The 22,762-nt window shown below is 35.6% G+C and overlaps 1 protein-coding gene across 1 annotated transcript in view; it reads left to right on the plus strand.

Moving 5' to 3' along the window:
* Positions 1-22,762, plus strand: part of COL24A1 (collagen type XXIV alpha 1 chain) — a 423,812-nt gene that overhangs the window by 244,390 nt on the left and 156,660 nt on the right. The window contains exons 25-26 of the mRNA XM_024119550.3: positions 15,373-15,426; positions 18,922-18,975. Coding sequence (XP_023975318.1) covers positions 15,373-15,426; positions 18,922-18,975 — 108 coding nt within the window. The remainder of the gene's footprint in view (positions 1-15,372; positions 15,427-18,921; positions 18,976-22,762) is intronic.

The following is a 22,762-nucleotide window of genomic DNA, read 5'->3' on the forward strand; positions in this document are numbered from 1 at the left end:
AACTAAGGGCTTCCCTGGTGGCGCAGTGGTTGAGAGTCCGCCTGCCGATGCAGGGGACACGGGTTCGTGCCCTGGTCCGGGAAGATCCCACATGCCGCTGAGCAGCTGGGCGTGTGAGCCATGGCCGCTGAGCCTGCGCGTCCGGAGCCTGTGCTCCGCAATGGGAGGGGCCACAGCAGTGAGAGGACCGCGTACCGAAAAAAAAAAAAAAAAAAAACTAAATCCTAGGGAATTAGCTTTATATATTATATTTTCAAGTGAATTTGAAGAGTTTGGGGGTCTGAAATTCTTTATCCTATAAATACGGTTGTTTCTACATTGAAAAGAAAATTTGAAACAATATAGAGTAGTTTTAAACTACAGTTGAAGGCACAGTGATTTTTTAAAGATAATTGTCAAGTCTAAGAACTTCATGTAAAGTTTTTTAAAAATTTAGCTTCAACTAGGAAATATCCTAATTTTATATCAGTCTTCAGTGAATAAGTAGGATGTGGTTACTTTAAAAAATAGAACCTGAGTATTTTAGAGTTTTTACTGACTTTTGGGAAAAAATAGTATTTCTTTTCAATTCTCAGAACTGATTTATTATACATAAGGCTTTTTGAGTTTCCACTTTAGCTAACAAAATCTTTAAATAGACTATTATATATTCCATTTTGGAAAAAGTGAATGTTTTCATTTATCGTACAGTTATCTAGCTCTTGACACATAGCATGGCATGTTCTATCTAGCTAAAAGCTTTGTGTGTTTTTTTAATGTGTGTTAGGCATGGAATCAGTGTTTTGAAACTTTTTTTAATGAAAATTCTTGATCAAAAAGTATAAATTGCTGATAATTCTTATAAGCTGAGGCTATGGCTTCAATGACTGCTTTGTATTTCCCTTAAATACCCAACAGAAATGGTTTGGGTTTTGTGGGCCATAAAATCTCTGTCCCAACTACTCAGCTCTGCCTTCATAGGGGGAAAGCAGCCATAGGCAATAGGTCAACAAAAGGTCATGGCTGTGTTCCAGCAAATCTTTATTTACAAAAAACACGCAGCCAGCCCCTGGGGTCATGGTTTGCTGACTCCTACTTTATCTGATATTCTATAGTGATTTATCTCACGGAAATTTTTGTTATCTGCTTTATATTTTAGTTATTAATTGACAAGTGTAGTGTCTTATACATGATAAATAATTAAGAACTAATGAAATAAGAACGAAATTTTATGCATTTTGTCTTTGGGAAAATGTACATCATTCCAGTACTACTTAGAATATTTCTGCAGAAGTGTCTAACTTGACAACAGATGTAAAAAAACTGAAGAAAAGTATTGGGTTGAATCAGTCTTAATAAAACATCAAATCAAGCCAAGAATAAAATTGAGTCATTGTGATGGTTTTAAAATATGTCTGCAAATTCTTTGATGTTCCCCCTTCCAAAAGATAGTCTTATTTCACACTCAGTGTGGAGTGGACTTCATGAGTTGCTTCTAATGAATAGGCTATGGCAGAAATAGCTGTGTGTAACTAGGTCATAAAAGACATTGCAGCTTCTTCCTTGCTCACTCTCTCTCTTGGATTATTCACTCTGGGGGGGGGAACCAACTGCCATGAAGTCAGGCCATACGGAGGCCTACATAGCGAGAAACTGAGGCCTCCAGCTAACAGCCTTCTTGGAAATGGATTCCCTAGTCTCAGTCAAGACTTCAGATGACTGCAGTTTATGTCATATCTTGACTACAACCTCATGAAAAACTCTGAGCCAGAACTCAGAAAATGTCTGAGCTAAGCACTAGTGAATTCTTGATTGACAGAAACTGTGAGATAAGTATTTATTGTTTTAAGCCACTGACTTTGGGGTAATCTGTTCTGTAGCAATAGATAACTAATACAATAATATAAAAGATTTCAACATTTGTTTTGAAATGAATAAGAATGAATTGAAAAGAACAGAAATGGAGGCCATCCATATTTTTCTTCTGAGGATCCATAGATTAAAAATATGAATAAATTATGCCCATTTCCACATACCCATAATTTGCATTTGAGCACTTTAAAATTGAACAGATAACTTTCTGCCCTTGACTCTCTTTGGCATATGTGGCACTTAAGGTTTCATGGGTAAAAATTAGAACAAGTCATAGCACCATAATCTGTCCTTTTAAACAGTGTTTCTGCAATATGGAAGAGAAGGTTATAGGGCACCTTTGCCTAATACATGTCTCTCTGCTGTGAGTTCTGTAACTCACAAAGCATTCCCAGTGCAAGGAATCTGTCTAGAGGCAACTGGCTAGGACATAGACCTTGGGAGCATGTAAAACCTGCCAATATCTTCTCTCTGATACAGATGTGTTGAATTAGTCTGTTTTCTTTTAAAAACAAAACAAAACAAAACTCATTTTATGAAATAGAGCAAAAAAAAGTTAGGTTTTGAATATAATTTCCTTCTGTTTAGAAGAGTATTTTTCTATTGTAGATGAGTTTCTTTTATTTGGCACATAGAACAAAAATTAGATTCTAAATAAAATAATTTTCAAACTGTGTCCTCAAGCAGTTATTGTGCCTCCTCCTTTCTGCTGTCAAACTTCTTAAAAGAATAAACTACACAGTTTTTTTCCACTTTCTCCTCACTTGTATTCTCTTTGGCAAAATTACATTCAAACACACAAAAGGTACTGAAATTGTTCTTAAAGGTCACCACCAACCTTCTAATTGCCAAATCCTATGACTTTGTCTCAATATTTATCCTTCTCAACCCTTCCACATAACACTGATGTCTCGCTTTCTGAAACTTTTCCCTTCTTGAACTTTCTTTGCACATTCCTGATTCTCCTCCTCTCTTCCTTTTGTTTTTCCTTCTATCTCTTGCTTCCAAAGAATTTTCATTAAAATTCTCTGCTGTTTTTCTTGTTATTACTGTATGCACTGCATCATTCTTATGATTTCAGGAATTGATTTTTCTATGGACTCACAAATTAATATTTCAGGATAGACTCTCTGATTGTCCCATGAGCCATAACTGTCAATTAAGAGCCATAATTGTCCCATGGCTTAATTCATCATCTCTCCTCTGACACTGGCTTCTCCCCTGAGCTACTGTTTCTTTGAGTCATGATACCATTGTCATAAGAGTCATTACACTTAAACTAGACAATTACAATAACTTCTAACTGTTTACACCATTTTGTATCTTTTACCCATTTCCACACATTGAACACAGTGTTGTTAAATTACTGTCCATTAAGTACAGATACGATTACATTCCTCCTTTACTCAAAACGACAATGATTCTTCTACAAACACAAATTTTTCTTCAAACACCACAAACACACTTGGCAGTCAAAGCCCTCAATAGTATATAACCATATCTATCCCAGTCTCTTTCCTACACATATCCTGTTTGCCAGACAATCTGGATTTGCTTTATGTTTGACATATGTTTCATCATTTGCTACCTCCCATTTTCTGTTCAGATCATTCCCTCTACTTTGAATACACTTTCACCATTTATCTTGTCAACAGTTGGCCGTACCTCGAATACTGTGTTCTCTGTAAAGCTTTTCCTTATGTTCTCAACCAGACATAATCTCTGCTGCCTTTGCGTTATATAGGATTTTATTTTTCTTCTCTTAACTTACAGAAAATATGCTTTTCCTCATCCAACTTACTAGATTATGAACGCCTTATTATATTTCACTCATCTTTGTATCCTCTACCACTCTTAGCACAGAGCTGTTACATGAACACATAAATATGTGTTTAATTTTATTTTCTTCAAACCATTTTGCACTTATTGAATAAGTTGATTTGCAATCGAAACTAGAGGTTGGTTCAGTGCACTTTATACCATCTTCATTTATAAAAAGATTTCTGTGAGACTAACTTTTGAATAAGCCAATTGAGCTAGATTACAAAGTTTTTCAATTTTATGTCAACACATAGTTTAATTTACTATATTTTTAGGAGAATATTAACAGCTATAACAAATAAACCTAAAATTTTTTGTAGGCTTAACTTGATAATAAGTTGTTTTTGCTCATGTTAATAGTCCAGTGTGGGTATTACCAGGTAGCTCTCTCCTACAAAGTGACTGAGATGCCCGGCTTCCTTTTTTCTTATGGATCCACCATTTCCTAAGGCCTTTAGTACATGGGTTAGAAGAAAGTGAAGGAAAATCACCTGTTTTTCAGGCAAATAAGTACCAGATTTCATCAGTTTTAAAATACAAGTTGCATCAGTCACATTAGGCTAAGTTTTGCTGCAGGAAGAAACACCCTCAAAACATCAGTGGCTTATGACAACAAAAGTTTGCTTGTTACTTGCACTCTGTCCGCTGTTGGTTGGCTGTAGCTCTATCCATCTCTTCTGCATTCTGACACCTAGGCTTCAGGAGCAGCTCCTATTTGGGACATGGCTGACTTCAGGGTAGAAGGAAAAAAAGAAACTGGCTTACAAAAAGAAAAAAGTGGCACATACCACTACCACACATACTCACTTTTATTTGGTCAAAGTAAGTTACAAAGAGAAGCCAGATGTCAGCAAGATGGAGGATTATATTTTTGCCATTGACACTGCAAGCCACATGGCCAAGGCTGACATCAACAATGCAGGGATGGGTACTCTTTCGACAGAAAGGAGCAGTGAATATTCTTAACAATAATACAATTTTTTTCACATTTTAGTATTTGTAAAATTAGGATGTTTCTTACAATCAGTGGTGAATTAAATTACTTGGAAGAATCTTTTTTCTCTTTAGAGATACAAAAGTAATAGTGCAGCTTACAATCAATAACATCCTAGGTTTAAGGAAATTTGAGAGGCCTCAGCTCTAAATGTGTTCATCTGATTCACCTATTGATTTCCAGGTGTGTGGATAGTTTTCAGATCAAACAGTAATATAGATTTAAAGAGTAAGTAGATATAAAGCATGTGTAGTTCAGATTCTTTACTACTGATCTAAACCTGTTTTGAGTGCTTGTTTTCAGTCCTGTAGTAGGAATAGCTATAAAAACATTAGAAAAAAAATGAGTGATAGAATTTTCAAAGAGGAGAAAACAGAAATAATTAATGTACTAGAGTAGAGAGCTTAGAAATATGCCATGTATAAAATGTTATAAGAATGGCACCACAGGCCTTCCCTAGTGGCGCAGTGGTTGAGAGTCTGCCTGCCGATGCAGGGGTACGGGTTCGTGCCCCGGTCTAGGAGGATCCCACATGCCGCGGAGCGGCTGGGCCCGTGAGCCATGGCCACTGGGCCTGTGCGTCCGGAGCCTGTGCTCTGCAACGGGAGAGGCCACAACAGCGAGAGGCCTGTGTACTGCAAAAAAAAAAAACAAAAAAAGAAAAGAAAAAAAAAAAAGAACGGCACCACTGATTTTTTTGGATTTGACACTGAAAGCAAAGACAATAAAAGCAAAAATAAACAAGTGGAACTACATCAAACTCGAAAGCTTCTGCATAGCAAAGGAAATCATTAACAAAATGAAGAGGCAACCTAGTGAATGGAAGAAAATGTTTGCAAATCATATATCTCATAAGGAGCTAATATCCAAAATATATAAAGAACTCATACAACTCAATAGCAAAAAAACAAGCAATTTGATTTAAAAATGAGCAGAGGGTCTGAATAGGTATTTTTCCAAATGAGATGTACGGATGGCCAACAGGTAAAGGAAAAGATGCTCAACATCACTAATCATCAGGGAAATGCAAATCAAAACCACAATGAGATATCACCTCACACCTGTTAGAATAGCTATTATCAAAAAGATAAGAAATAACAAGTGTTGGCGAGAATGTGGAGAAAAGGGAACCCTCGTGCACCGTTGGTGAGAATGTAAACTGGTGCAGCCACTGTGGAAAACAATATGGAGGTCCCTCAAAAAATTAAAAATAGAACTACCATATGATTCCACTTCTAGGTATTTATCTGAGGAAAACAAAAGCATGAATTTGAAAATATATATGCACCCCTATGTTCACTGAAGCATTGTTTACAATAGCCAAGATATGGAAACAACCTTTTTAAGTGTCCATCGATGGATGAATGGGTAAAGAAGATGTGGTTTATGTGTACAGTGAAACACTATTCAACCATAAAAAGGGTACAGCTTGCCATTTGTGGCAACATGGATGAGCCTTGAGGACATTATGCTAAGTGAAATAAGTCAATGACAAATACCATATAATCTCATGTATATGTGGAATCTAAAAAAAATAATTTTTTTTTTTTTTTTCCGGTACACGGGCCTCTCACTGCCGCGGCCTCTCCCATTGCGGAGCACAGGCTCAGCGGCCATGGCTCACAGGCCCAGCCGCTCCGCGGCACGCGGGATCCTCCCGGACCGGGGCACGAACCCACGTCCCCCGCATCGGCAGGTGGACTCCCAACCACTGCGCCACCAGGGAAGCCCTAAAAAAAATAATTTTTAAACCAAGCTCATAGACACAGAGAATAGATTGATGGTTGCCAGAGGCAGGGGCTGAGGGGTGGGCAAAATAGGTGAAGGGGGTCAAAAGGTACAAATTTCCAGTTAAAAAATAAGTAAGCCACGGGGATGTAATGTACAGCATAGAAGCTATAGTTAATAATACTGTATTGCATATCTGAAAGTCGCCAAGAGAGTCAATCTTAAATGTTCTCATCACAAGAAAAAAATTCTGTAACTGTGTATGGTGATGAGGGATATTAACTAGACTTATTGTGATGATCATTTCACAATATATACAAATATTGAATCATTATGCTGTACACCTAAAGCTAACATATTGTTGTATGTCATTTATACCTCGATAAAATTTTTTAAAAGATTGACACCACAAATTAATGGGAAAAATAAATTTTAGTATGTATAGTATTTGGAAAACTGGGTCACTATGTGGAAAAAATTTAGTTGGATCTCTGTCTCACACCTGGTGAAAAAGATGGACTCCAGATGGATTAAAGACCTACCTTAAAAAGTTAACACTAATAGAAAAGAATGCCCATTACCTAATGACATAAAGGTAGAGGAAGGCTTCTTAAACAAGATCCAGAAAATACAAATCATAAGGCAAAAAATGGTTGTATGTGGCTACCTCAAAATTAAGGATTTCTATCAATGAAGGATGTCAAAATAATCTCACAGGTGATGAATCACAAGAAGGAATTTATAACATCTAAAACCAGCAAGGAGTTTATACCTTGAATGTATAAGAATTCCTGAAAATTATCACAAAAAATATAGGCAACCTCAAGAGCAAAATTTGGACAAAAGATATGGATAGAAATTGCACAAAAAAAGTCCAACAAGTATATGAAGAGAAGTTCAGACTCACTAGTTACCAGAAAAATGCAAATTAAAATAACAGTGAGCTACCAGTCTATACATAGACACAAACCATTATCTTAAAGTTTTGTATGTAATTTCCATGTGTTTTATGCCACTAACAAGTTATACTATCATATGTGTTTTAACTAAGGGCTTCCCTGGTGGCGCAGTGGTTGAGAGTCCGCCTGCCGATGCAGGGGACACGGGTTCGTGCCCTGGTCCGGGAAGATCCCACATGCCGCTGAGCAGCTGGGCGTGTGAGCCATGGCCGCTGAGCCTGCGCGTCCGGAGCCTGTGCTCCGCAATGGGAGGGGCCACAGCAGTGAGAGGACCGCGTACCAAAAAAAAAAAAAAAAAACTAAATCCTAGGGAATTAGCTTTATATATTATATTTTCAAGTGAATTTGAAGAGTTTGGGGGTCTGAAATTCTTTATCCTATAAATACGGTTGTTTCTACATTGAAAAGAAAATTTGAAACAATATAGAGTAGTTTTAAACTACAGTTGAAGGCACAGTGATTTTTTAAAGATAATTGTCAAGTCTAAGAACTTCATGTAAAGTTTTTTAAAAATTTAGCTTCAACTAGGAAATATCCTAATTTTATATCAGTCTTCAGTGAATAAGTAGGATGTGGTTACTTTAAAAAATAGAACCTGAGTATTTTAGAGTTTTTACTGACTTTTGGGAAAAAATAGTATTTCTTTTCAATTCTAAGAACTGATTTATTATACATAAGGCTTTTTGAGTTTCCACTTTAGCTAACAAAATCTTTAAATAGACTATTATATATTCCATTTTGGAAAAAGTGAATGTTTTCATTTATCGTACAGTTATCTAGCTCTTGACACATAGCATGGCATGTTCTATCTAGCTAAAAGCTTTGTGTGTTTTTTTAATGTGTGTTAGGCATGGAATCAGTGTTTTGAAACTTTTTTTAATGAAAATTCTTGATCAAAAAGTATAAATTGCTGATAATTCTTATAAGCTGAGGCTATGGCTTCAATGACTGCTTTGTATTTCCCTTAAATACCCAACAGAAATGGTTTGGGTTTTGTGGGCCATAAAATCTCTGTCCCAACTACTCAGCTCTGCCTTCATAGGGGGAAAGCAGCCATAGGCAATAGGTCAACAAAAGGTCATGGCTGTGTTCCAGCAAATCTTTATTTACAAAAAACACGCAGCCAGCCCCTGGGGTCATGGTTTGCTGACTCCTACTTTATCTGATATTCTATAGTGATTTATCTCACGGAAATTTTTGTTATCTGCTTTATATTTTAGTTATTAATTGACAAGTGTAGTGTCTTATACATGATAAATAATTAAGAACTAATGAAATAAGAACGAAATTTTATGCATTTCGTCTTTGGGAAAATGTACATCATTCCAGTACTACTTGAATATTTCTGCAGAAGTGTCTAACTTGACAACAGATGTAAAAAAACTGAAGAAAAGTATTGGGAGGAATCAGTCTTAATAAAACATCAAATCAAGCCAAGAATAAAATTGAGTCATTGTGATGGTTTTAAAATATCTTTCGACAGAAAGGAGCAGTGAATATTCTTAACAATAATACAATTTTTTTCACATTTTAGTATTTGTAAAATTAGGATGTTTCTTACAATCAGTGGTGAATTAAATTACTTGGAAGAATCTTTTTTCTCTTTAGAGATACAAAAGTAATAGTGCAGCTTACAATCAATAACATCCTAGGTTTAAGGAAATTTGAGAGGCCTCAGCTCTAAATGTCTTCATCTGATTCACCTATTGATTTCCAGGTGTGTGGATAGTTTTCAGATCAAACAGTAATATAGATTTAAAGAGTAAGTAGATATAAAGCATGTGTAGTTCAGATTCTTTACTACTGATCTAAACCTGTTTTGAGTGCTTGTTTTCAGTCCTGTAGTAGGAATAGCTATAAAAACATTAGAAAAAAAATGAGTGATAGAATTTTCAAAGAGGAGAAAACAGAAATAATTAATGTACTAGAGTAGAGAGCTTAGAAATATGCCATGTATAAAATGTTATAAGAATGGCACCACAGGCCTTCCCTAGTGGCGCAGTGGTTGAGAGTCTGCCTGCCGATGCAGGGGTACGGGTTCGTGCCCCGGTCTAGGAGGATCCCACATGCCGCGGAGCGGCTGGGCCCGTGAGCCATGGCCACTGGGCCTGTGCGTCCGGAGCCTGTGCTCTGCAACGGGAGAGGCCACAACAGCGAGAGGCCTGTGTACTGCAAAAAAAAAAAACAAAAAAAGAAAAGAAAAAAAAAAAAGAACGGCACCACTGATTTTTTTGGATTTGACACTGAAAGCAAAGACAATAAAAGCAAAAATAAACAAGTGGAACTACATCAAACTCGAAAGCTTCTGCATAGCAAAGGAAATCATTAACAAAATGAAGAGGCAACCTAGTGAATGGAAGAAAATGTTTGCAAATCATATATCTCATAAGGAGCTAATATCCAAAATATATAAAGAACTCATACAACTCAATAGCAAAAAAACAAGCAATTTGATTTAAAAATGAGCAGAGGGTCTGAATAGGTATTTTTCCAAATGAGATGTACGGATGGCCAACAGGTAAAGGAAAAGATGCTCAACATCACTAATCATCAGGGAAATGCAAATCAAAACCACAATGAGATATCACCTCACACCTGTTAGAATAGCTATTATCAAAAAGATAAGAAATAACAAGTGTTGGCGAGAATGTGGAGAAAAGGGAACCCTCGTGCACCGTTGGTGAGAATGTAAACTGGTGCAGCCACTGTGGAAAACAATATGGAGGTCCCTCAAAAAATTAAAAATAGAACTACCATATGATTCCACTTCTAGGTATTTATCTGAGGAAAACAAAAGCATGAATTTGAAAATATATATGCACCCCTATGTTCACTGAAGCATTGTTTACAATAGCCAAGATATGGAAACAACCTTTTTAAGTGTCCATCGATGGATGAATGGGTAAAGAAGATGTGGTTTATGTGTACAGTGAAACACTATTCAACCATAAAAAGGGTACAGCTTGCCATTTGTGGCAACATGGATGAGCCTTGAGGACATTATGCTAAGTGAAATAAGTCAATGACAAATACCATATAATCTCATGTATATGTGGAATCTAAAAAAAATAATTTTTTTTTTTTTTTTCCGGTACACGGGCCTCTCACTGCCGCGGCCTCTCCCATTGCGGAGCACAGGCTCAGCGGCCATGGCTCACAGGCCCAGCCGCTCCGCGGCACGCGGGATCCTCCCGGACCGGGGCACGAACCCACGTCCCCCGCATCGGCAGGTGGACTCCCAACCACTGCACCACCAGGGAAGCCCTAAAAAAAAATAATTTTTAAACCAAGCTCATAGACACAGAGAATAGATTGATGGTTGCCAGAGGCAGGGGCTGAGGGGTGGGCAAAATAGGTGAAGGGGGTCAAAAGGTACAAATTTCCAGTTAAAAAATAAGTAAGCCACGGGGATGTAATGTACAGCATAGAAGCTATAGTTAATAATACTGTATTGCATATCTGAAAGTCGCCAAGAGAGTCAATCTTAAATGTTCTCATCACAAGAAAAAAATTCTGTAACTGTGTATGGTGATGAGGGATATTAACTAGACTTATTGTGATGATCATTTCACAATATATACAAATATTGAATCATTATGCTGTACACCTAAAGCTAACATATTGTTGTATGTCATTTATACCTCGATAAAATTTTTTAAAAGATTGACACCACAAATTAATGGGAAAAATAAATTTTAGTATGTATAGTATTTGGAAAACTGGGTCACTATGTGGAAAAAATTTAGTTGGATCTCTGTCTCACACCTGGTGAAAAAGATGGACTCCAGATGGATTAAAGACCTACCTTAAAAAGTTAACACTAATAGAAAAGAATGCCCATTACCTAATGACATAAAGGTAGAGGAAGGCTTCTTAAACAAGATCCAGAAAATACAAATCATAAGGCAAAAAATGGTTGTATGTGGCTACCTCAAAATTAAGGATTTCTATCAATGAAGGATGTCAAAATAATCTCACAGGTGATGAATCACAAGAAGGAATTTATAACATCTAAAACCAGCAAGGAGTTTATACCTTGAATGTATAAGAATTCCTGAAAATTATCACAAAAAATATAGGCAACCTCAAGAGCAAAATTTGGACAAAAGATATGGATAGAAATTGCACAAAAAAAGTCCAACAAGTATATGAAGAGAAGTTCAGACTCACTAGTTACCAGAAAAATGCAAATTAAAATAACAGTGAGCTACCAGTCTATACATAGACACAAACCATTATCTTAAAGTTTTGTATGTAATTTCCATGTGTTTTATGCCACTAACAAGTTATACTATCATATGTGTTTTAAAATTTTTCATAAAATGGTTTCATAATGACATATTCTTTTGAAAAGGTTGTATGCTTTTTTTCCCACTCAACGTTGTTTTCTTAAAAGGTTTATTCATATTGATATTTATAGATCTGTCTGGTCCATTAATTTTAACTGCTGTTGAGTTTTTCCACTGTACAAATAAATTTCAGTTTATCAGTTTCCATACTGATAATTCAGATGATTCTTCTTCTCTACTTAAATAATGCCAGCATGGACATTTTCTGTGTATCTCCTAGTGCATATATGTGAGAGTAGAAACCCATGTATACAGTTAGAAATGAAAGTGCTAGGTTGTGGGTTAAGTTCATCTTCTGTTTTACTACATACAGTAAAATGCTGTCCAAAGTGATGTACCAATTTATATCCTTCCTATGTATGAATTCTGTCCCCACATTCTAGCCAACACTTCTAGTGTTATCAGATTTAGTATGTTTGTATTAGACTTTTTGAGGTCCTGGAATAGTCCAAGGGAACCACTTTAAATCTGTTCCCTAGCTAAGTTTCATTAAAGATTCCCTATGGATCCTATGGATGTGGATGTAATCCTATGAATTGTTTTTCTAGTAAGAACCTATCTCTTCCAATTATGCCCTTTTGATGGACTGCACCTTCTAATACTTACATCGGGGTGACAAACTCAAATGCCCTATTGGGACCAGCCATGTAGTATAATAAATAAGTGAAATGGTCAGGTATGAGACAAGAAATTGGTAGGGAATGTGGTGAAATAAAGAATGCTTATCCAATATTTGCCTTTGAGAATGCTAGCCTACACCATGCTAGTGCTCTGAAGACAGGCATCCTGTAAATCTTTATATATAAAATCTCCAGATTGGTAAATCTTAGCACCTTTATTCAGCTTTTTAAAATTAGTAAGTGTGAGCTGTGGGTTAAACAAAATACTTTTGTAGGTAATATTACTCTGGTATGCATGGTCAATATTGGGATAGACCAAATGGATCTACTCCATTCACTCATCTAGATTTTATATGTTAGGAAATGGGGTTTTTTTCCCCCTGAATTAAGACTAGTCTGTGTTCGGGTTCTGCTATTTTGGTTATTGTCTCACAAAAGAGTTCTATTTCATTGTTCCTGCTCAGATTTGATTAACTGACCATTGATCATTGATTGTTTCAGAGTGAAAGTATTCACTCTCTTAAACTTAAATAGGCATAGAAATAAATTATCAGATCACTTCCATCTGGATGTAACTACTAATATTAGCATATTGCTTAAGAATATAGATCAATGCTGTGCAATAGAAATATGATGCAAGTCACAAATGTAATTAAAAATTTTCCAGTAGCCATATTTAAAAAGGTAAAAAAAAATGGTGAAAATGATTTTAGTAATATTTTACTTAAACTAATATATCCAAAGCATTATCATTTTAATATGCAAATAGTCATTAACTAGATATTTTACATTTAAAAAGGTTTTTAAATCTATTTTTATTGAAGTATAGTTGATCTACACTATTGTGTTAGTTTCAGGGGTTCAAAAAAATCTGTTTTAAACAAGTAGCATAGCAGCAACATGGTGTAATAGAAATAGCTTTGGCCACAGAAGACTGGAATTTAGTTGTGACTATGCCATTGATTTACTGTGGTATCTTAAAAGAAGACCTAACTCCTCAGTTCTTCAGTTTTCTTGACTCCACTTTCCTTTTCAAGGGCACTGTACAGATCAAGTAACAATAGGAAGAAGCAGTCGGAGATTATCAAGAAGGATTGTATCATAGTTCTTGACATCATTTCAGTGAATGCTAAATGTTATTCCTAAGTCATTGGATCCAAATGGGAAGGAAATCCAAAAAAGAGGGGATACATGTGTATGTATAGTTGATTCACTTTGCTATGCAGTAGAAATTAACACAACATGGTAAAGCAGCTATACTCCAATAAAAATTTTTTAAAAGAAGGCTATAATGTCCTCTCTTTCATAAAAGGTGAATAATATAGTTAGTCAAAGATTTACTGGTTGGTGATGAAAAAAATCACTGGTTGTGTATGTGTCTATACAGGTACACATCACCATCATAGCCAAAATAAATAAATATGTGTGGATGTTCCTTCATATGCAAAGATTTTGATAACAAAACTATTTTTGCCTGTTTTGCATTCTTTTTGTAATAGGTTTTTGAAATCTAGTGTGTCTTTTACATTTAAGCACATGTCAGTTTGGACTAGCCACATTTCAAGTGTTCAGTAGCCACTTAAACTCATCTATACTATTTAAACTCATCTACCTTAGAAAGCTTCTTAACTCATCTGCCTCATCTGTTAAAGGGGAATCATGATAATACTACCAGATATAGTTGTTGTGAGGATTAAATCAGACACACAGAAAGTATTTAACATATGTTAATGTATACATAATCACTAGATAGATAGATAGATAGATAGATAGATAGATAGATAGATATGGATGAGGATATAGATATTGGATTGGCCAAAAATTTCGTTTGGGTTTTTCTGTAAGATCTTACGTAAGAGCGGGAAAAACATGAACAGACTTTTTGGCCAACCCAATATATGTGGATAAAATCATGCCCCATACATTAACTTCAGGTAGCTTCAACACAGCAAACCATTTTTTCATGCTTCAGGTACCTTCTATATGCTAGTATGTAATATTATATAATCTAAATAGTGTCTTTGCTTGGTAGCTATTGAAAAAGAAAATGTTTCATACATTTTTAAATAAAAGTAGAAAATAACTTCATAATTGAAGACAGTCGGAGAAGGATTATACTCTTGTTGTAAAGCTTGTTCTACGTTACCATTTTTGCTTTCTACACTACTTGAAGTAGAATCCAGAGCGACAAAGGTAGATGCACCCTGAGCGTTGTTCACTCTGAAACAGTGGTACTGATTGCTTTCTTTCACTTCTTCTGCCAAATTCATTCTTTACTTCAAGCTATTTTCTCCACCTAGAACGCTCTTCCTCCTTTCTGCGCTTGGCTGGCTGGCCTCTTTTTATTCTTCAGCTTTCAGTTTAAATGTCAGGTCTCAGGTTTACCCTGACCATCTTTCCTAAAATAGGTCTTGTCTTTTATTCTCCACCTCAGCATCACAGTTGTTTCCTTTGTGAACCTGTATCATAATTTATAAATGTTCACTTTCTAATTTAGTTGTTCTTGTTTCTGTTACAAGACTTTTTGCCTCATCAGGGCAGGGCCTAGATCTCCTTTTGCTTACTAATGAAACCTCAGCAAGCAGCAGAGTGCATGGCACAAAGTAGGCACCAGATATTTTTTGAATGAATTAACGAGTGGATATGTGCTATTCCCTCATGTGTTGAGGAGCTTTCAAAGAAGGAAGTCACAAATGATTCTTAAGCTAGTGTATCCACATCAAGAATCTACAAAAACTGCAAGAGTTCTTATGACATCTACTGAACTGTAAGTTCTACAAGGACAGGGACTATGTTTGAATTTGAAACTCAGCACCTCCCAGCAGCCAGCCTGTCACATATTAGACATTCATATATATTTGTTGATTAACTGAATAATTAATTCTGATGTGAAGTCTTAGGCCGGATGCCTATACCAGGAGGAATTTTACTCTAAGATAAAATTTAGGATGAGTTAGAAAGAAACATCATGTTTATAGGTGATTTAAAACCAGGATGCTAAAATAGTAATACAATATATGTGTATTTTCTATTATATTTTTTCCTAAAAGGGACCTGTTGGTTTACCTGGAGAAGTTGGAATGACTGGAAGCACTGGTGAAAAGGTAATTTCTTTCATTGTTTTGTTCAATAGTAAGGATTCTAAGCTAAACTCAAAGGAGAGACAGTCATATGATATTTTATGAATTAGAAATTAGAAATTACTCATAACTTAAAATGCATTACCTGTACTGAATCTCTTAAATATATTGAAATATAGCTGATAGCATGTATGTTTCTAATTTTTAAAAGGCAGTGTACTCTTTTGGTTATAATGATGTGTTCTGAAGAGAAAAGATGAAATTGATGGTCTAGGTTTATGACTAGAAAATATTTAAATCTACTTATGAGAACAAGCTCCTAAAGGAAACAGTTTTGAAAGTGAAGAATAAGTTATCACTTTACCTGATCCAAGTTTCAGTCACAAACTCTATATCCTCTTGGAATTCAGTATGAAGTTATTCAAGGATCTTTTTGGCTGTTGTGATGGAAATTGTAATTTGCTTAAGAATTTCCTAGAAATCATTATCTTGGGAGTGATTTTCCATATTGAATTTCAAATTTAGGAAAGTTTTTTTAAAAAAAATAAGTAATTCTTTATTTGAAACCAGCAAGGGCATTTTCTTGAATTTTTTTTAATAGAATCTTATCATGAACTAGTAGGTAATAAACCAAAAACTTCAAGTCTTTGACTGGAACCTGACTTGCTGAATATAAAGCGGAAGCATGATAGTCTAATATGCAAGGCTACTCTTTGTGAATAATTAAGTAGAGCCAGGATTAGAAGTAAATTAGATAATATTCCAGTTATTTCCATCTGAAATTTTTAATTTAAGTCAAACTCAACATACTGGCTTTGCCAAAAGATTCCTTCAGTTTTTAAGTAAAAAATAAAAGACACATTTTTCATTTTCACCAAGAACTTTATTGAACAACTTATTCACTGTTTTGTTCCACTACCTTCTCCCATTTTTCTGACAACTTCATAATTCCATCTTCCCAAAACTTTTTATCTTTTTTGAGCAAAGAACTGTTCCAGGTGCCTTTTACAGTCTTCCAGGGAATTGAAATTTTTTCCATTAAGAGAATTTTGTGAAGACCGGAACAAATGGATATCCGAAGGTGCAATGTCTGGTGAATACGGCGGATGAATCAGAACGTCCCAGCCAAGTTGTAACAGTTTTTATTTCTTGTCATCAGAGAAACATGTGGTCTTGCGTTATCCTGATGGAAGATTATGAGTTTTCTGTTGACTAATTTCGGACGCTTTTTATCCAGTGCTGCTTTCAGTTGGTCTAATTGGGAGCAGTACTTGGTGGAATTAATCGTTTGGTTTTCTGGAGGGAGCTCATAATAGAGGACTCCCTTCCAATCTCACCATATGTACAGCGTCAACTTCTTTGGATGAAGACCGGCCTTTGGTGTGGTTGGTGGTGGTTCATTTCACTTGCCTCACCATCTCTTCCGTTCCACATTATTGTACAGTTTCCACTTTTCATCGCCCATCACAATTTGTTTTAAAAACGGAACATTTTTATTATGTTTTACTAGAGAATCACATGCAGAAATATGGTCAAGAATTGTTTTTTTGCTTAAATTATGTGAAACCCAAACATCAAAGCAATTAGTATAACCAAGCTGGTAGAAATGATTTTCAACGCTTGATTTGGATATTGTGCTATAACGTTGATTGTTCTCAATTAATGTCTTGATTTGATTGCTATCAACTTCAACTGGTCTACCCGACTGTGGAGCATCATCCAGCAAGAAACCTCTAGCACAAAACTTCGCAAACCACTTTTGAGACGTTTGATCAGTCACAGCACCTTCTCCATACACTGCACAGATCTTGTTTTTGCGTTTCAGTTGCGTTTTTACCTTTCTTGAAAGAATAAAGCATAATATGCAGAAAAATGTTGCTTTTTTCTTCCATCTTCAGTATTAAAATGGCTACACAAAAATTCACCAATTTTGATAATATTTTTAAATGCACGCTGATATGACAGCTGTCATAATACAATCTAACAAAATTGTTTCAAATGAAGTTAAAGACAACTAAGTGCTACTAGAGCCATCTTACGGAAAAAAACAAATGAACCTTTTGGCCAACCCAATATTTAAAATTCATCATTCTTTTCCCACATCCAAACTGGTCTCTTCCCAATTATCTCATTTCTATTAGTATGCCTTATACCTATCTCTATTCTTCCAGTTTTCCAGAATAGATAGAGTGCACCCATCTTTGCATTTCCCTTTCCTCCATCCTCTATGCCTAATCTTTTAGCAGGTCTTAGAGTTTTTTCTTTACATTTTGTCCTTTCTAGTAGTCGATCCAAAGCTACCCCGTCAGACATACTCTTATTAGTTTATCTTAAATTTACCCTCTATCATATTTACGCTACCCTTTCCCTATCTTTTAATCCAGCCTACATACTATAAGCAGAAGACTAATTCTGATGGGTCATGATAAAGCATTTTGAAGAAGCTTCATTAGCCTCCCTATTGTTGAAGCCTGTTAACAGCTCTACTTTGCTGTCAAGATACTATGTGATTTTGGCTTAATCAGTTCATCCAACAAATTTTCTAATATTCTCCAGTATAAACCTTTCTTGCTCCCCATCTCATATTTCATACTTGTCCCTATTCTTATTCTTACTGTTTTCTTGGTTTAGAGTATCCTCTCCCCTTCCCTCTATTTATTCAAAGCCAAACTACACTACTCGATTAAATTCCTATCTCCTCTGTAAAGGCTTTCCAGATTATTCTAATCCTTCCTGATTTCTTCCCTTCCTGGGTTTAGAATAAGTACCACACGATTTAAAATTTCATTGTCCTTTAATTGATTCATCTTTGTTAATGTCATGTTTTCAATTACTTGAGGGTAGAGTCTAAGTCATATATCTGTTATATCTCTCCAACTCTCACTTAGTACATTAAAAGTGATTGATATACATATGTTGATATTTTTATTAACAATATAACAAATATAAAATGACGTCAGTTCAAAAAATTTAGATGGTTTTGTACTTTTTTCATTCTGGTTCAGTTACTTGTGTGTTAGGTTAAATTTTCTACACTAACATGTTGAAAAGTCTTGGAATTTTAATGTAAATCAGTTTAGACCTTTAATCTGCTGTGGCATATGTGATTATCATGATTATGCTTAATTGTGATGGACAGATTACAGAAATAAAATTTTGTTCAATGGTTATACACTTAATTTTTACAATATGCTTTCATACTTTACAGTTCTTATATTTTATGTCTCAAAATTATAAGAATTTCTACTTGCAAAACTAGAATATGATGCATGCTCAATTTTAAATCTTGATTATTCATCATTTCTATTTTCATCATTTTAATAAGACTTTTTAGTATTTTATCCCTTAAAAAGTATCTTAAGAGGATTTTTATTAAAAGTCTAGCAACTTTAGGGTAAAAATGCAAAATTTGTAGATTTAAAAATTACTGAATATTAGGATGAGTTTCCTGTCTAGGCTTAGCTCATTCATAACTAATTAACATGCCTCAATGTTTTTCTTTTTTCTTTGTTTTAAAAGGGAGAACGTGGAAATCCAGGGCCACTAGGTCCCCAGGGGGAAAAGGGCATTATGGTAAGAGCTCAGTGATTTGAAAGATATGTGTCCAAAGAACATAATAAAGTTAAGGCATTCCAGAGGTGGAATTGCTTTGAATGAAGTTTTAAGTAAGTGAAAAATGCTATTTTGTGGTAAACTTCCATTAGAATTTTCTTCTCCTCTAAACAGTTTACCATTCAGAATGCTGATTGGCACTGAAAAGCATGCAAATCACATGGCTAGGTCGAATGAGCCTATAGTTTTAAGAAAAGAATTAAACCATCCTAAGTTAGCTTAAGTGGATGAAGAAGAAAATTCAGTTAGGATTCTACTTTTTTTTAAAGCTTATAGTTTATATGGCACATATCATCATTGCCACTTTTCCATAAGTTTGTGGTCACAGTGTAATTATTTCATATGTGGAAGAGCAGAATCCAGAATTCATCTTATATTCTTTTATCTTTAATATAGTAATAGCTGATAAATTTTATACCTAGATTGCAGTTTTTTCATTTATTAAAGTTTCTAAATGTGATAGAAATGAACAATTTTTTTCAACCAAAGAATCTTGCTTTCAGAAAATATATTGTGATGGATCTGGTGTACCTAACGCTATCTACAAATTCATTTTACATAAATTTTTGCTCAGTTTTTTTTTTTTTTTTTTTTTTTTTGTGGTACGCGGGCCTCTCACTGTTGTGGTCTCTCCTGTTGCGGAGCACAGGCTCCAGACGCACAGGCTCAGCAGCCATGGCTCACGGGCCCAGCCGCTCCGCGGCATGTGGGATCTTCCCAGACCGGGGCACGAACCCATGTCGCCTGCATTGGCAGGCGGATTCTCAACCACTGCGCCACCAGGGAAGCCCTTTGCTCAGTTTTAACTTCTGTATTATGAGTAGAGCACTGTAAGATTATTTTTTTACCTATCTCCAATTGCTGGCAACTAGGAAGTTTAATATACCCATAAGGCTAATTAATTTCAGGAATTATTGACTCCTAAGGCATTCTCTGAATCAGTTGAATATGGTTAAACCACAAAGGATGTGTTCCTTCTGAAATGTGACAGGCTAAAGTATTTGTACACATTCACATATCTTTTATTTTTTAACATCTTTATTGGAGTATAATTGCTTTACAATTGTGTGTTAGTTTCTGCTTTACAACAAAGTGAATCAGCTATACGTATACATATATCCCCATATGCCCTCCCTCTTGTGTCTCCCTCCCACACTCCCTATCCCACCCCCCTAGGTGGACACAAAGCACCGAGCTGATCTCCCTGTGCTATGCGGCTGCTTCCCACTAGCTAACTATTTTACATTTGGTGGTATATATACATCTATGCCACTCTCTCACTTCGTCCCAGCTTACCCTTCCCACCCCACCATGTCATCAAGTCCATTCTCTACATCTGCATATTTATTCCTGTCCTGCCCCTAGGTTCTTCAGAACCTTTTTTTTTTTTTAGATTCCATATATATGTGTTAGCATATGGTTTGTGATTTTTTTCTTTCTGACTTACTTCACTCTGTATGACAGACTCTAGGTCCATCCATCTCACTGCAAATAACTCAGTTTCATTTCTTTTTATGGCTGAGTGATATTCCATTGTATATATGTGCCACATCTTCTTTATCCATTCATCTGTCAATGGACATTTAGGTTGCTTTCATGTCCTGGCTATTGTAAATAGTGCAACAATGAACATTGTGGTACATGACTCTGTTTGAATTATGGTTTTCTCAGGGTATATGCCCAGTAGTAGGATTGCTGGGTCGTATGGTAGTTCTATTTTTCATTTTTTAAGGAAACTTCATACTGTTCTCCAAGTGGCTGTACCAATTTACATTCCCATCAACACTGCAAGAGGGTTCCCTTTTCTCCACACCCTCTCCAGCATTTATTGTTTATAGATTTTTTGATGATGGCCATTCTGACCTGTGTGAGGTGATAGCTCATTGTAGTTTTGATTTGTATTTCTCTAATGATTAGTGATGTTACGCATCTTTTCATGTGCCTCTTGGCCATCTGTATGTCTTCTTTGGAGAAAAGTCTGTTAGGTCTTCTGCCCATTTTTGGATTGGGTTGTTTGTTTTTTGGATATTGAGCTGCATGAGCTGCTTGTAAATTTTGGAGATTAATCCTTTGTCAGTTGCTTCATTTGCAAATGTTTTCTCCCATTCTGAGGGCTGTCTTTTCGTCTTGTTTATGGTTTCCTTTGCTGTGCAAAAGCTTCTAAGTTTCATTACGTCCCATTTGGTTATTTTTGTTTTTATTTCCATTTCTCTAGGAGGAGGGTCAGAAAAGATCTTGCTGTGATTTATGTCATAGAGTGTTCTGCCTATGTTTTCCTCTAACAGTTTTAAAGTGTCTGGCCTTACATTTAAGTCTTTAATCCATTTTGAGTTTATTTTTATGTATGGTGTTAGGGAATGTTCTAATTTCATTATTTTCCATGTAGCTGTCCAGTTTTCCCAGCACCACTAATTGAAGAGGCTGTCTTTTCTCTATTATATATTCTTGCCTCCTTTATCAAAAATAAGGTGACCATATGTGTGTGGGTTTATCTCTGGGCTTTCTATCCTGTTCCATTGATCTTTATTTCCATTTCTGTGCCAGTACCATACTGTCTTGATTACTGTAGCTTTGTAGTATACTCTGAAGTCCGGGAGCCTGATTCCTCTAGCTCCGTTTTTCTTTCTCAAGATTCCTTTGGCTATTCGGGGTCTTTTGTGTTTCCATACAGATTGTGAAATTTTTTGTCCTGGTTCTGTAAAAAATGCCATTGGTAGTTTGATAGGGATTGCACTGAATCTGTAAATTGCTTTGGGTAGTATAGTCATTTTCACAGTGTTGATTCTTCCAATCCAAGAACATGGTATATCTCTCCATCTGTTTTTATCATCTTTAATTTCTTTCATCAGTGTCGTATAGTTTTCTGCATGCAGGTCTTTTGTCTCCTTAGGTAGGTTTATTCCTAGATATTTTATTCTTTTTGTTGCAAGGGTAAATGGGAGTGTTTTCTTATTTTCTCTTTCAGATTTTTCATCATTAATACATAGGAATGCAAGAGATTTCTGTGCATTAATTTTGTATCCTGCTACTTTACCAAATGCATTGATTACATCTAGTAGTTTTCTGGTAGCATCTTTAGGATTCTCTATGTATAGTATCGTGTCATCTGCAAACAGTGACAGCTCAACTTCTTCTTTTCCAATTTGGATTCCTTTTTTTTCTTTTTCTTCTCTGATTGCTGAGGCTAAGACTTCCAAAACTATGTTGAATAATAGTAGTGAGAGTGGACACCCTTGTCTTGTTCCTGATCTTAGAGGAAATGGTTTCAGTTTTTCACCACTGAGAATGATTCTGGCTGTGGGTTTGTCATATATGGCCTTTATTATGTTGAGGTAAGTTCCCTCTGTGCCTACTTTCTGGAGAGTTTTTATCATAAATGGGTGTTGAATTTTGTTGAAAGCTTTTTCTGCATCTATTGAGATGATCATATGGTTTTTCTCCTTCAATTTGTTAATATGGTTTATCACATTGATTGATATGCATATATTGAAGAATCCTTGCATTCCTGGGTTAAACCCCAATTGATCATGGTGTATGATCCTTTTCATGTGCTGTTGGATTCTGTTTACTAGTATTATGTTGAGGATTTTTGCATCCATGTTCGTCAGTGATATTGGTCTGTAGTTTTCTTTCTTTGTGACATCTTTGTCTGGTTTTGGTATCAGGGTGATGGTGGCCTTGTAGAATGAGTTTGGTTGTGTTCTTCCCTCTGCTATCTTTTGGAAGAGTTTGAGAAGGATAGGTGTTA

The sequence above is a fragment of the Physeter macrocephalus genome, chromosome 4, assembly GCF_002837175.3.
Source record: "Physeter macrocephalus isolate SW-GA chromosome 4, ASM283717v5, whole genome shotgun sequence".
Classification (NCBI taxonomy): domain Eukaryota; kingdom Metazoa; phylum Chordata; class Mammalia; order Artiodactyla; family Physeteridae; genus Physeter; species Physeter macrocephalus.